Source organism: Ictidomys tridecemlineatus, chromosome 6 (genome assembly GCF_052094955.1).
Source record: "Ictidomys tridecemlineatus isolate mIctTri1 chromosome 6, mIctTri1.hap1, whole genome shotgun sequence".
Taxonomy (NCBI): Eukaryota; Metazoa; Chordata; class Mammalia; order Rodentia; family Sciuridae; genus Ictidomys; species Ictidomys tridecemlineatus.
Window position 1 is genome coordinate 58,702,007 of NC_135482.1, and position 12,320 is coordinate 58,714,326.

General features: G+C 32.9%; 1 protein-coding gene and 1 long non-coding RNA gene across 2 annotated transcripts in view; both read left to right on the top strand.

The window, feature by feature from the left end:
- Nucleotides 1–5,777: 5,777 nt before the first annotated feature.
- LOC144378354 (uncharacterized) overlaps nucleotides 5,778–12,320 on the top strand; it is a 60,887-nt gene continuing 54,344 nt past the window's right edge. The window contains exon 1 of the long non-coding RNA XR_013440032.1: nucleotides 5,778–5,866. This is a non-coding gene — a long non-coding RNA (uncharacterized LOC144378354). The remainder of the gene's footprint in view (nucleotides 5,867–12,320) is intronic.
- Nucleotides 7,858–8,793, top strand: LOC144378352 (olfactory receptor 6C2-like). The gene has a single exon (XM_078052374.1). The coding sequence runs from the start codon at nucleotides 7,858–7,860 to the stop codon at nucleotides 8,791–8,793; it is 936 nt and encodes a 311-aa protein (XP_077908500.1).

The following is a 12,320-nucleotide window of genomic DNA, read 5'->3' on the forward strand; positions in this document are numbered from 1 at the left end:
CATTGAATTCTGCATGTATTCCCAGATACTTATATAACATAGCAACAGGTGACAAGATGATTACCTGCAATGCCTATGTAAGTCAAGTATTTTTTACTGACCTTTGGTGTAACTGATTTTTTTCTCCTGGTTGCCATGTCCTATGATCCCTATGTGGACATCTGCAAGCCCATGCATTATGTGACTATCATGAGTAGTAAAGTCTGCAGGAGGCTTGTCTTTTGTTGTTGAGTAGCTGGTCTGTTTCTTTTAATCCCCCCACTCAGCCTAGGCCTAAATCTGGAGTTTTGTGATTTTAGTGTCATTGATCATTTTCTTCATGATGCATTTCCCCTCTGAAAATCTCTTGCACAAACACTTGGTTTATGGAACAGACCATTATCATCTGTGCTGTACTGACCCTCATTATGACACTCATGTGTGTAGTTCTGTCCTACAATTACATTTTCAAGACAATTTTAAGATTCCCTTCTGCCCAGCAATAGAAAAAAAGCCTTTTCTACCTGTTCTTCCCACATGATTGTGGTTTCCCTCACCTATGGCAGCTGCATCTTCATCTACATTAAACCTTCAGCGAAGTACTCAGTGGCCATTAATAAGGGGGTGACTCTCCTCACTACTCCCATCACTCCCATGCTGAACGCCCCTTCAATTACACACTAAGGAACAAGCAAGTACAACAGGCTTTCCAGGACTCAGTCAAAAGAATTTTTATATTTTTCAAGAAATAAGGGACATGAAGTTGATGAACAAGTTTGATGAATTTCCCAAAGTCTGCTGGCAAGTTAACGTTTTCAATACGCTCTTACTCATCCACATCCAGTGGCATATTCTTCAAAAGCTTCTTTTAAGATCTCTTCATTTCATAATAGGCATGTTAATAGCTTTCAAAATTTTAAATCCTTGTTTCATTTTCAAATTTTAAGACCAAAAAATAAGATAAAAGAAAATAAAATAGATATAAACATCTTGTCATTTTTTACATTTTCAGGGACTACAGAACAAATAATCATCACCACAGTTTCTTCCAATCCAAAATGTCCAAATCATCCATTCATTAATTCACCTAATAAATATGTATTTGGTACTTTCTTTAGGGTAGGTGCTGTTCTAGGTCCTACAAACAGAGGACAAAAAAAAATCAGAATAAAATAATCCTCTTATGCACACTAAGAAATAAAACAAGAAATGGAACAAGCAAGCTAAGTGATTATCAGCTGAATAATGGACGAAGAAAATATGGTATATATACACATTGGAAAAGTTCCCAGACATAAAATAAAACTCTGTTATTTGCAAGAACATAGATGAAAGTAGAAACAATTGCTTTAAGAGAAATAAGCTGGTGCAGTGGTACATGTCTCTAATCCCATTGACTCAGGAGGCTGAGTGAGGAGGATCATAAGTTTGAGAACTGTTTTAGTACTTTTGAGACCCTCAGGAATTTAGAGAGACAATGTCTCCAAAATATAAAATAAAAATGGCAGGAGAAGTGGCTCAGTGTTTTAGTGCTTCTACTTCAATCCTCAGTCCAAAAGAAGAGAGACACAAACAGAAATAAGCCAGGAACAGACAGACAAGTACTTTATGTGTGAAATATAAAAAAGTACATCTCATTGAAGTTGTGTGTAGAGTGGCAGTTGCAAGAGGCTGGGGAAAGTAGACTGGGGAAAGGTAAATTGATGAGTACTAAGTTACAGATAGGAGTAAGAAGTTCTGCTGTGCTGCTGCCCAGAAGAGTGACTTCAGAAAACATTAAGATATTTCATAAAGCTAGAAGAAAGGATCTTGAATATTTCAGTCATAAAGAAATGATAAATGTTTGCAAAGACAGATTTTTTTCACCCTGATTAGAATATTATACAATGTATACATGTATTTAAGAATCATGTTGTACCCCATAAATATGTATACTTTTTATTTTTTTATGTGTTAGTTTATAAAGTAAATGTAAATAATAAAATAAAAAGCTTAGATTGCACCAAAATTAGTGTTTTTGTCATGAAATGGAATTACAAACCTTTCAATTTGAGAAAAACCTCTAAAATACTAAAAGTTGAATATTGTGAGATTTTAAATTGTATCAAATTAATAAAGCCAAAATTTTAAATAGGATAGGATTTTCTCAATAAAAAAAGGAATAAGGTTAAAAAATGCTATTTTGAGAAATTTGAATGTTTTTTACTACAAAAAATTATGCTAGATATAGATAGCTATATTAATATATCTACCCAAAATGTTAGTGAAATATGCAAACACACATGGAAAAAAATAAAGTAAAAAGAAATCTAGTAAATAAAAGCAGTAAATAAGATCTAGTAAATAAAATCTAGTAAATAAAAATATATAGTGTCTTTAAAATTTAGGTAATTTTCTAAAAGGAATGTGAAAAGCTATAAATACAGTACTACATCTTTAGGACATAAACAGCAGTATAATATAAGAGTATAAGTTGTTTATCAGATTCCCCCACAAAAAGCTCATGTTGCTCATCATCTGGAACTAATTCCCATCCCAATGGCATTTGAATTTACATTTTTCTAATTTTTTTGTCCCCCATCTTTTCCAGATGATGTTTATATGTCCAAAAAAAATTTCCTCATTTTTTATGCCTCGGTTCTCAAAATAAAATTTACTCCTTCTAAGAAATTTTTCCTGTCCAAATAAATCCTATATGCTCAAGCCCTAAAGAGTTACCATGCAGAAACATCCTGTATATCTGCTATTATAACATTTTCTCTCTGTGTATATCTTTTAGTAGATGGTCAGTATTGAAAGAAAAATTTTGTCAGTTTAGTTTTTGTCCTTGAGTATGAATAATTTCAAATATCTTGAGAGTACACCTTTTTCCACAATAAAAATGACACAAGAAATATTTGGATCATTATAACAGAAAATAAAAGAGAAAAATAACTCCAGCAAGAGGAATTGAATGTATCAGTGTTGAAACCAAAGTTGAATTTATGCTATATTGATTATAACATAAATATGCTTTCTGCATTTCATTTTTGATTGCTGCTTTCAGTGAATATATATATTTCCAATTTATTATACATATATTTATTATTTTATGTATCATTTTATTGATTTAATTGTATGTATCTAAAGTAAATAACATGAAATACATGATGAAATGATTACTACAATTAAGAAAATTAATATACCCATCATCTCAAAAAGTCTTTGTTTTGTGTATAGTAAAAGCACTTGATATCTCTTATTGATTTTTCAGTATAAAATAAAATATTATTAATTATAGTCCTCCTGATGTAAACTGTCTCTAGATTTATTCATTTTGCATAACTACGAGTTTGTACCCTTTGACCTACATTGCATAGATTGGTTGAATATCATACATTTTATTTTCCTAACAGATGCATCCATATTCTACCTACTTAGTTGCATGTTCTCTAGTAAGATATAAAATCAGAGATTCTGGGGTTTTTCAAATGAGTCGAAACTTTTCAAAAGAGTTAACTCTTTGAAAACTTAACCTTGAGGTAATAGTATCTAAATAGAGATCCTGTCATCATTCCACTAGCCATGAGATTTTTACCAACTCACCCTACTTCAGTCATTTCCTTGTGATTGAAGCACTTTATCAATTTTTTAATAAAACAGCTGTATTAGTAAATCAAATACCATAGAGTACACCTTAAATATACATAGTAACAAGTAATAAAAGAACTTTATTAATATGTGACTTATATACATATAAGTATATGAAGTATAGATTATAATTGTACAATTAAATATAGAATCAAATTATTTTGTTATATTTACAAAGCTGTGCATACCTCACCCTAATCTAACTTTGGAACATTTCTATCATCCCAAAAGGAACCCTCTTATCCTCAGCCATCACTTTTCATCTATCTCTTTACATATTTCTTCATAGCCTGAAACAGCAAATATATTTTCTTCACTTACTGGTCAAAGAACACAGAATTTCAGTTAGGAGATCTGTTGTATATCAGGGTGAATATATTGAATAACAGTATATTGTATATTACAAAACAGTTGAAATTAAGTTCAAATCTCTAAGCACAAAGTCATGGGAGGTGATGGATGGAAGCACATGGCTTTCCTCTATTCTGCAGCAAAGTCCATTGATCAGGCTCAGAAGGGCTCATTTTCTGAGTACAGGAAATGGCCCTCTGGGTTACAGAAGAAGTTTGGGTTTTATAGTTTACAATGAGGGGTCTTAATCAATGGAGACTGCAGATGTGCAGTTTGGACAGTCAGGGACCTAGTTGTGCAGGTTAAAATTTTAACTTGGGAAGGCAATTGTAAAAAGGTTTAAACTTCTTGTCACTGGAAAAAGCTCCCAACTCAACTGTTCACTGCTTATCCCTGGAACCCACCTAGAGCTTACCTAGAGCTTCACTATTTGCTTTTCTCTTTCCAAGACTCACTGCAATGGGAAAGTATAAAAGTTCAGGACTCAGCATTTGGTATTTGCCTCCTTCCTTCAGGATCCATTGTTGTTGGGAAGGGATGAAGGTTTACTTTGGGTGGAGATGCTGGTGATGAACCTGGAAAGGATGAAAGTTTACTTTTTCCCTCAAGGCCTGTTCTTAATGTTTGGCTAATTTCTCTTCCTCCTCCCAAGCTATACTGTCCCTTCATTTTTTTCTTGGTTTGCTCTCTTGTGGGGAGAAATATTATTTTCCATAACCCTTCAATGAATACACTATTTTGCATACTTTGATCAGAAATCATCTTACACATATATCAAAATATATTGCATGCCATAACTACATATATTATGGTTTGTCAAATTAATACTAATAAAAATATATTTATTGTATATAAGCTTTAAAAATATTCTTATACTTAGTGGTATTATAAGAAATTTGCTTAACAATATTTTGATGCCTTCTACTATATTTCTATTCCTGGGGGAATTATAAAATCAATTTTATGAAAGAATCAATTTCATGTTGTGAAGACCTTTCAGTGGATTTGAAGTAACAGAAATGCTGGGGTACTAGATTTTAACATAATTTAAAATATCAGATATGTTAGTGCATAAAAAGAAATTGACATTTCTGCTTTCTCTTAGAATGCTCACAGTTGAACGTAGGCATGTTTGCTGAACTTATTTATTTGTTTTGACTGAAGAATTTTTATGTTTTGTGTAATAAGAATAACATTCTGAGAAAGTAAAGCTGAGTAATATTTTAAAATCTTTATGTATAAATTATTTTTTGCATAAAAATTGGTAAAGCAGAAAAAGAGATCTTGTAGCTACTTTGTTGCTAACAATTAATTAAAAGAAACTGGACTAGATTTTGTTTTTAATGAGATTCTTAAAGTTGTCCTACAAGTCTCTTTTAATGATCCACATGGTTTCTCTTGTCTCTAAAGTCTATGATCCCATTGATACTATGGTAGGTTTGATTGGTTTTCCCCAAGTTCATTACACAAATGATTCATTAGTGGTTTTTGAATCTGGGTCACAGAAGACTTTTTTTTTCATTAATTTTTTGCAGATTTTGCAAATAAAATAAATATCTAGCTTCAAATTGGAAAACCCTTTCTCTGAGCAAAAGAGTTCTGAACATCAATTATTCTAAAGGTAACAAGAGTTCTCTTGAACAGATTTTCAATGATAGTTAAAAATAAAAAATAATTTCCTGGGCTTATGATAGAACTGTATCTATTGTGAGAAAGTTTGTGTAATTGATAAAAGAGAAAATCCAAGAAAATCACATATTCCCAGGATAGTATTAGTGTGGTAGTGACCAAATTCAATCAGTAGTGGCTAAAAATTATCAAGTTTATTCTCAACATTTTCAAGTTGTGTCTGTAAAAATACATGTAAACAACTAATAGAGGAAGGTTATGATTAATTGCCAGAAGGGTAAGTAAAATAAATTCTGTCATTTGTTCAATTCCTTTTTGAGAATTGGGTCATATGTGACTCTAATAAATAAATCTTTCCTGATTTCATTAAAATCTAGAAATGTAAATTAATGTGGTATTAACTAAACAGTATTTTTAGAGTGCTTTAATCTTGTGTATTGTACAGATATTTATAAGATTATATCAGGCAACAACAAAAAGGTAGCATAATTTGTGTCATGTGAAAAGTAGTAACATCTGCCACAAAAATTTCTGAAACTAAAAACTAGAAACTAATGGCTTGATATGCACATTTCCACTAAAATTGGATACTGTGGGACAAAGATAAAATGAAGAAATTCAGAGCATTGAAGAGAAGATTACTCCAGATAATCCATGTGAAGTGTTTATTTCAATGTCTAGTCTATAGTAAAGTTTAATAATTAGAACATACTAATTTGACTATAAAGAATACAAGGTGAGAAGTAAAAAGGGATGTGGAAAATCATGATTTTTCACTTTGGTCGTGTTTAGGGTACATCTAATTATACGACTGAGATCATAAAGAGCAATAACTTTTTAGAGCTGAGAAATTCAGGAAAATAATATATCAGAAAGAAATAATGAAGCACTAAGAACTATCAACATAAGAGACAGCAGCAAGAAAATAAATGTCTAAAAATGACAAACCAAAAGGTGACAGGCTCAACATGTATGTAACAATAAGCAAGTTAACAGAGGCTACTAGAAATACTGGGTGGTTGAAAACACTTCTGAGCTGGGAAGGGTGGCACACTCCTAAAATGTTATTAAGTGAAGAGGCTGGGATAGGAGAATCACAAGTTCAAGTCCAGCCTGGGCAATTTGTTAGAACCTGTCTCAAAATTAGGAAAAGCAAATAAAGAAAACTCACATTATAACATTATAGTAGAAATTTCCTACACTTCAACAGAAGAAGGGAGGTATTTGAGAAACTGTCAAGTAATTCATATATTTAAAAACATGGGGGAAAAACATGATTTCAGCATAAAAAAATTGAATGTATGGTAAACAACGAAAGGAAAATAATTATGAACCAGGGCACTGAAGTAGTTAAATTATATTTATTACTCATTATTAGGTACATTAATAATATTTTATATGATATACTATCACATAGTATATGGATAAAGAGTAATATTTGATTTTCCATTTTACTCTAAGAAACTGACACAGTGAAATTAAATCATGGTTGAAGAAATATGTAATAGTTTAAACCTGATATACTTTGGAATTTGGGATACTAATACAGTATTTTGGGCTGTACTTCACACTTATAGACATTAAAAAATAAAAAAACAATTGTGATTTTTATCAGGTATATATTCCATACCTAACTTATATTATCACCATATACAATAAATTCATTCTGAAAATACTATTTCTTATGTATGGCAATAGTAAAGCAGTATTTTAAATAGAAAATGATGAGGAAAAATCAGGGGAATAAGTAAGGAAGTAGTTGTTTACAGAAAAGACATGTATACTTGACATCCTCAGCCACAGAAGGAGAGCATGTATAATTAACTGTCTGAGTGATATAATTGTGTTAATAACAAGACTTCAAGCAAACATAAATATGAAAAAGAAAGTTTAAGGTTCAGCTTTCGGGTTCACAGTATGAGTAAGGAAAATCAATCTCAGAAAACACTAGTAGTCAAATCTAACCCTTGGGAAAATTAAATCTGAGATGCAGGTAAAATAAAAAATAAGAACAGAATGCAATAATAAGGAAGCAACCATAACATTTTGGAATTGGTATAGATAATGCAATTTGATTTTTTAATCTACTCTGAAATGACCAAAAATATATGATTGTAGAACCTATGCTACCAGTGAATGACAATATTTGTAGACAAAATATTTAAATACATGTGAATGCGTTTTCCAGGTTCTTCCTCTGTGAATTACTATCCTACACAAACATCTCTGAAGTTTAAATGCAAATTAAGTAGAAGTCAGGATCCACTTATGAGAAATCACACAATAACAACATTTATCCTGCTGGGACTGACAGATGACCCACAACTGAAGGTCGTGGTTTTCATCTTTCTCTTTCTCACCTACATGCTGAGTATAACTGGGAACCTGGCAATCATCTCCCTCACCTTGCTGGATGCACGCCTCAAGACTGCCATGTACTTTTTCCTACAAAACTTCTCCTTCTTAGAAATCTCATTCACAACTGCTTGTATTCCCAGATACTTGTACAGCTTATCAACAGGGGATAAGACCATCACATATAACAGTTGTGCCATTCAGATATTTTTCACTGATCTCTTTGTTGTAACAGAATTTTTTCTCCTCGCCACCATGTCCTATGACCGATACATAGCTATCTGCAAACCTCTACACTATGTGACCATCATGAATACCTGGGTCTGCAGAAGACTCATCCTTTGTTGCTGGACAGTTGCTTTGTTGGTCATACTCCCACCACTTAGCCTGGGCCTGAATCTGGAATTCTGCAACTCTAATGTTATTGACCATTTTGTCTGTGATGCAGAACCCATCCTAAAAATCTCATGCACAGAAACATGGCTCATTGAGCAGATGGTTATAATTTGTGCTGTGTTAACTTTTATCATGACTCTCATATGTGTAGTTCTATCCTATGTATACATCATTAAGACTATTCTGCAATTCCCTTCTGCCCAACAAAGGAAAAGAGCATTTTCTACCTGTTCTTCCCATATGATTGTGGTCTCCATAACTTATGGGAGCTGTATCTTCATCTATGTTAAGCCTGCAGCAAAAGATTCAGTGGCTATTAACAAGGGGGTGTCAGTCCTTGTTGCATCCATCAGTCCCATGTTGAACCCATTCATTTACACACTGAGAAACAAGCAAGTAAAACAGGTCTTCAAGGATTCAGTCAAAAGAATTGCATTGTTTTTAAATAAGTAAGTGAATTTTCTATAGTAAAAGTATTCTAAGTGTACTGAAAAGATTGTTGATCTCTAAATATGTATCTTTGACTTTTTACATCATTCCTTTCCTTGCAAGGAAAGAGTTTCAGGATAAGTGTTCTCAAAAAGAAAACCTACTTCCAGGCAACTAAAGGAAAATCTGAAAAGAAAATAGAAAATCTGAAAAGAAACTGCAAAAAAACCCCAGAATCAATGCATTTACCACATATTTGGGATTGAGTAATTGTGTTGATAGACTTTCTCAATTCTAATATTTTTTATTTATATATGACAGCAGAATGCATTACAATTCTTATTACACATATAGTACACAATTATTCATATGTCTGGTTGTACACATAGTATGTTCACAGATATTCTCCATATCTCTACTGTGGATAATAATGTTCCTCACATTCCACCATCATTTATAACCCCATGTGCTCTCCCTTCCCACTCAACCCCTCTGACCTATCTAGAGTTTATCTATTCCTCCCATGCCCCTGTTCCCTATCCAACTATGAATCTGCCTCCTTATATCAAAGAAAACATTCAGCATTTGTGGTTTGCGGATTGGCTAACTTCACTTAGCATTATCATCTCTAACTCCATGCATTTACCTGCGAATTTCATGATTTTATTCTCTTTTATTGTAATATTGTATTGTGTATATATCTCACATTTTTTAATCCATTCCTCTATTGAAGGGCATCTAGGTTGCTTCCACAGTTTAACTATTGTGAATTGTACTTCTATATACATTGATGTGGCTATGCCCTTATAGTATGTTCTTTTTAAGTCCTTAGGGTATAGACTGAGGAGAGGGATAGCTGGTTTAAACAGTGGTTCCATTCCCAATTTTCCAAGAAATCTCCATACTGCTTTCCATATTGGCTGCATCAATTTGCAGTTTCACCAGCATTGTATAAATGTACCTTTTACCCCACATCCTCACCAACATTTATTGTTGTCTGTATGCATTAAAGATGCCATTCTGACTGGAGTGAGATGAAATCTTAGAGTGGTTTTGATTTACATTTCTCTAATTGCTAGTGATGAGGAACATTTTTTCATATATTCATTTATTGCTTGTACATCATCTTCTAAGAAGTGTATTTTCTGGCCCTTGGCCCCTTTATTGATTTGGTTATCTGATTTATCCTTCTCCTCCTTCTTCTTCTTTTCTTCTTTTTGTAACAGGGAGAGAACGCAGGTGCACTTTACCAAGGAATACATCCACAAGCCCTTTTTTATTTTGAAAGTGTGTCTCACTAAGTTGCTTAGTACCTTGCTCAGTTGCTAAGGCTCCCTCAAAATTGTTAAGGTCTGTAAACAAGTTTGGATGGTGCCTGGCATTTTGCCAGAGGGAGTGGTTAATGTTAAAGTCTGTAAACAAGTCTGGATGGCGCCTGGCATTTTGCCAGAGTGAGTGGCTTGTGAAGTAAAGCCAGGGAGCCATTAAGTGTGGAGATTTCTTATTAGTTGACTGCTGTATCTAGTTTATGTTAATTAAGATAAGCTGTGTGGAATGTATAAAAACCCCTCCTGTCCTACAATAAATGGCTCCCACTCATGCTGTATCAATGTACACAAGTTTTTCGTCACCCCTAGCTATTTTGCCCAGCCAGCCACGCTGCAGCAAAAAATTGTGGATTTCCTGCCTCAACTTCCAGGGTGGCTAGAATTAAAAACACCTCACTGTTTTTAACAGCCATAATGAAAGAATCTCAATGCAACATACCTTTTTATTAACTATTATTTTAATGGTACAACTATATGAGATATAACGTAATAATTCAATTTTTAATATATTCATAAGTTGTATAATGATCAAAATACCTGGCTGTTAACATTTCCAACTATTAAAACTTTAAAAAAATGTTTTGTCAATGCATCTTATCAATATAAGATTCATACTATGCAAATGAAACTTACCTATGGGTTAACAACTAAAGGAACTATTAGATGAAAATTTAAATGTTGAGACCCACTAGCATAATTTGAGATTTTCTGAAAAAGAATTGAATTTTGCATATATAATTCAGTATAAACAATGGAAATGCAAATATGTAAAGTGTGCCACTTCTTAGAGCAACACCTAGTAATATTGACCAGGCAAGAAGGGGAATAGAGTAAAATGCATTAGGGATGTGGAGAAGCTCTATCTAATACAGGCATTTTGAGGCCACTAATATTTTCAGTTGTTCAACAACACTAACTCCATTGGTCTCCAGTTCTGATTCCAGTGACTTCTCTTATCATCACTTTTGCAATTTTGTCCAAACTTCCCACATTTTTTAGTTGACCCGGTCCATGACCTAACTCCAAGATTAATTAACACTATTACTTATATTATTTCTGTTCTAAATCCCTGATATGACAAGCACTAGGTGTTTCTGAATGGAAATCAGTGAATTTAGTGACTACTGAGTTATTAGAAATTCTGTTTCAAGAAGTTTAGATTGCAGCATGCACAGTGGTGCACACCTGTAATCCCAACAACTCAGAGGCCTGGGCAGGAGATTCATAAGTTTGAAGCCTATCTCAGCAACTTAGCAAGTCCCTAAGCAACTTAGTAAGATGCAGTCTCAAAGTAAAAAAATAAAAAGGACTGGGGATATAGCTCAGTGGTAAAATGCCTCTGGGTTCAATCTGTGGTACAAAACGAAACAAAACAAAAAAATACTTAGATTGGAATAATGCTCTTCACCTATCTTGAGATCAAGACAGTGGAGGAGACCTGTAATAAAGTCATGTAAAGCTTTAGGTTCACTTAGAACAGATCTAATGGCCCAGACTGAGAAGCAACAGCAGGCAATATTTGGAGCCTTTTTTCACAGTAGTATCCTAAATTTCTTGAAATGTCCAAAAAATGTTAATCTTGAAAGCTTACGCTATACCAGGTCATGTGCTAAGCATTTTATATCTACTAATTTTATATTTAGAGAAATAGATACAGTTTCATAAGGAACACCTCCATGTCAGTATCAAGAAGTTATCAATTTAAGACCAGTCTTGAAATGTTTTTTTTTAGTGCATCATAACTATATAAATATTCAGTTAATTTTGACATAATAATACATGCATGAAAAATAATTTGCTTTATTTAACTTCCTCTCTCCTCTTCCCCTATTCCTCATCCCATACTATACTGGCCTTTCTTTTATAATTTATTAAGAGGGTGCTCTATAGATATACATAAATGGGAAATTCACCATGATATATTTATTTTTGTACAAAACATAAATGTTCAATTTCATTCTGGAGTTCCTTCCTTTTCCCATCTCTCCTTTCTGTACTCCCTAGTCTCTTCTCTATCCTCATAGAAAACCCCTCTTTACACTGCCTTATTTTGGTCTAGCTTCTGTGTATGAAATAAATATTTAACTACTGTTGCTTTGATTCTGGCTTACCTCACTTAGCATGATGTTCCCCACTTTCATCCATTTAGAAGAAAATTCTGGTATTTAATTCTTCTTTATAGCTGAGAAACCATATATATATATATATATATATATATATATA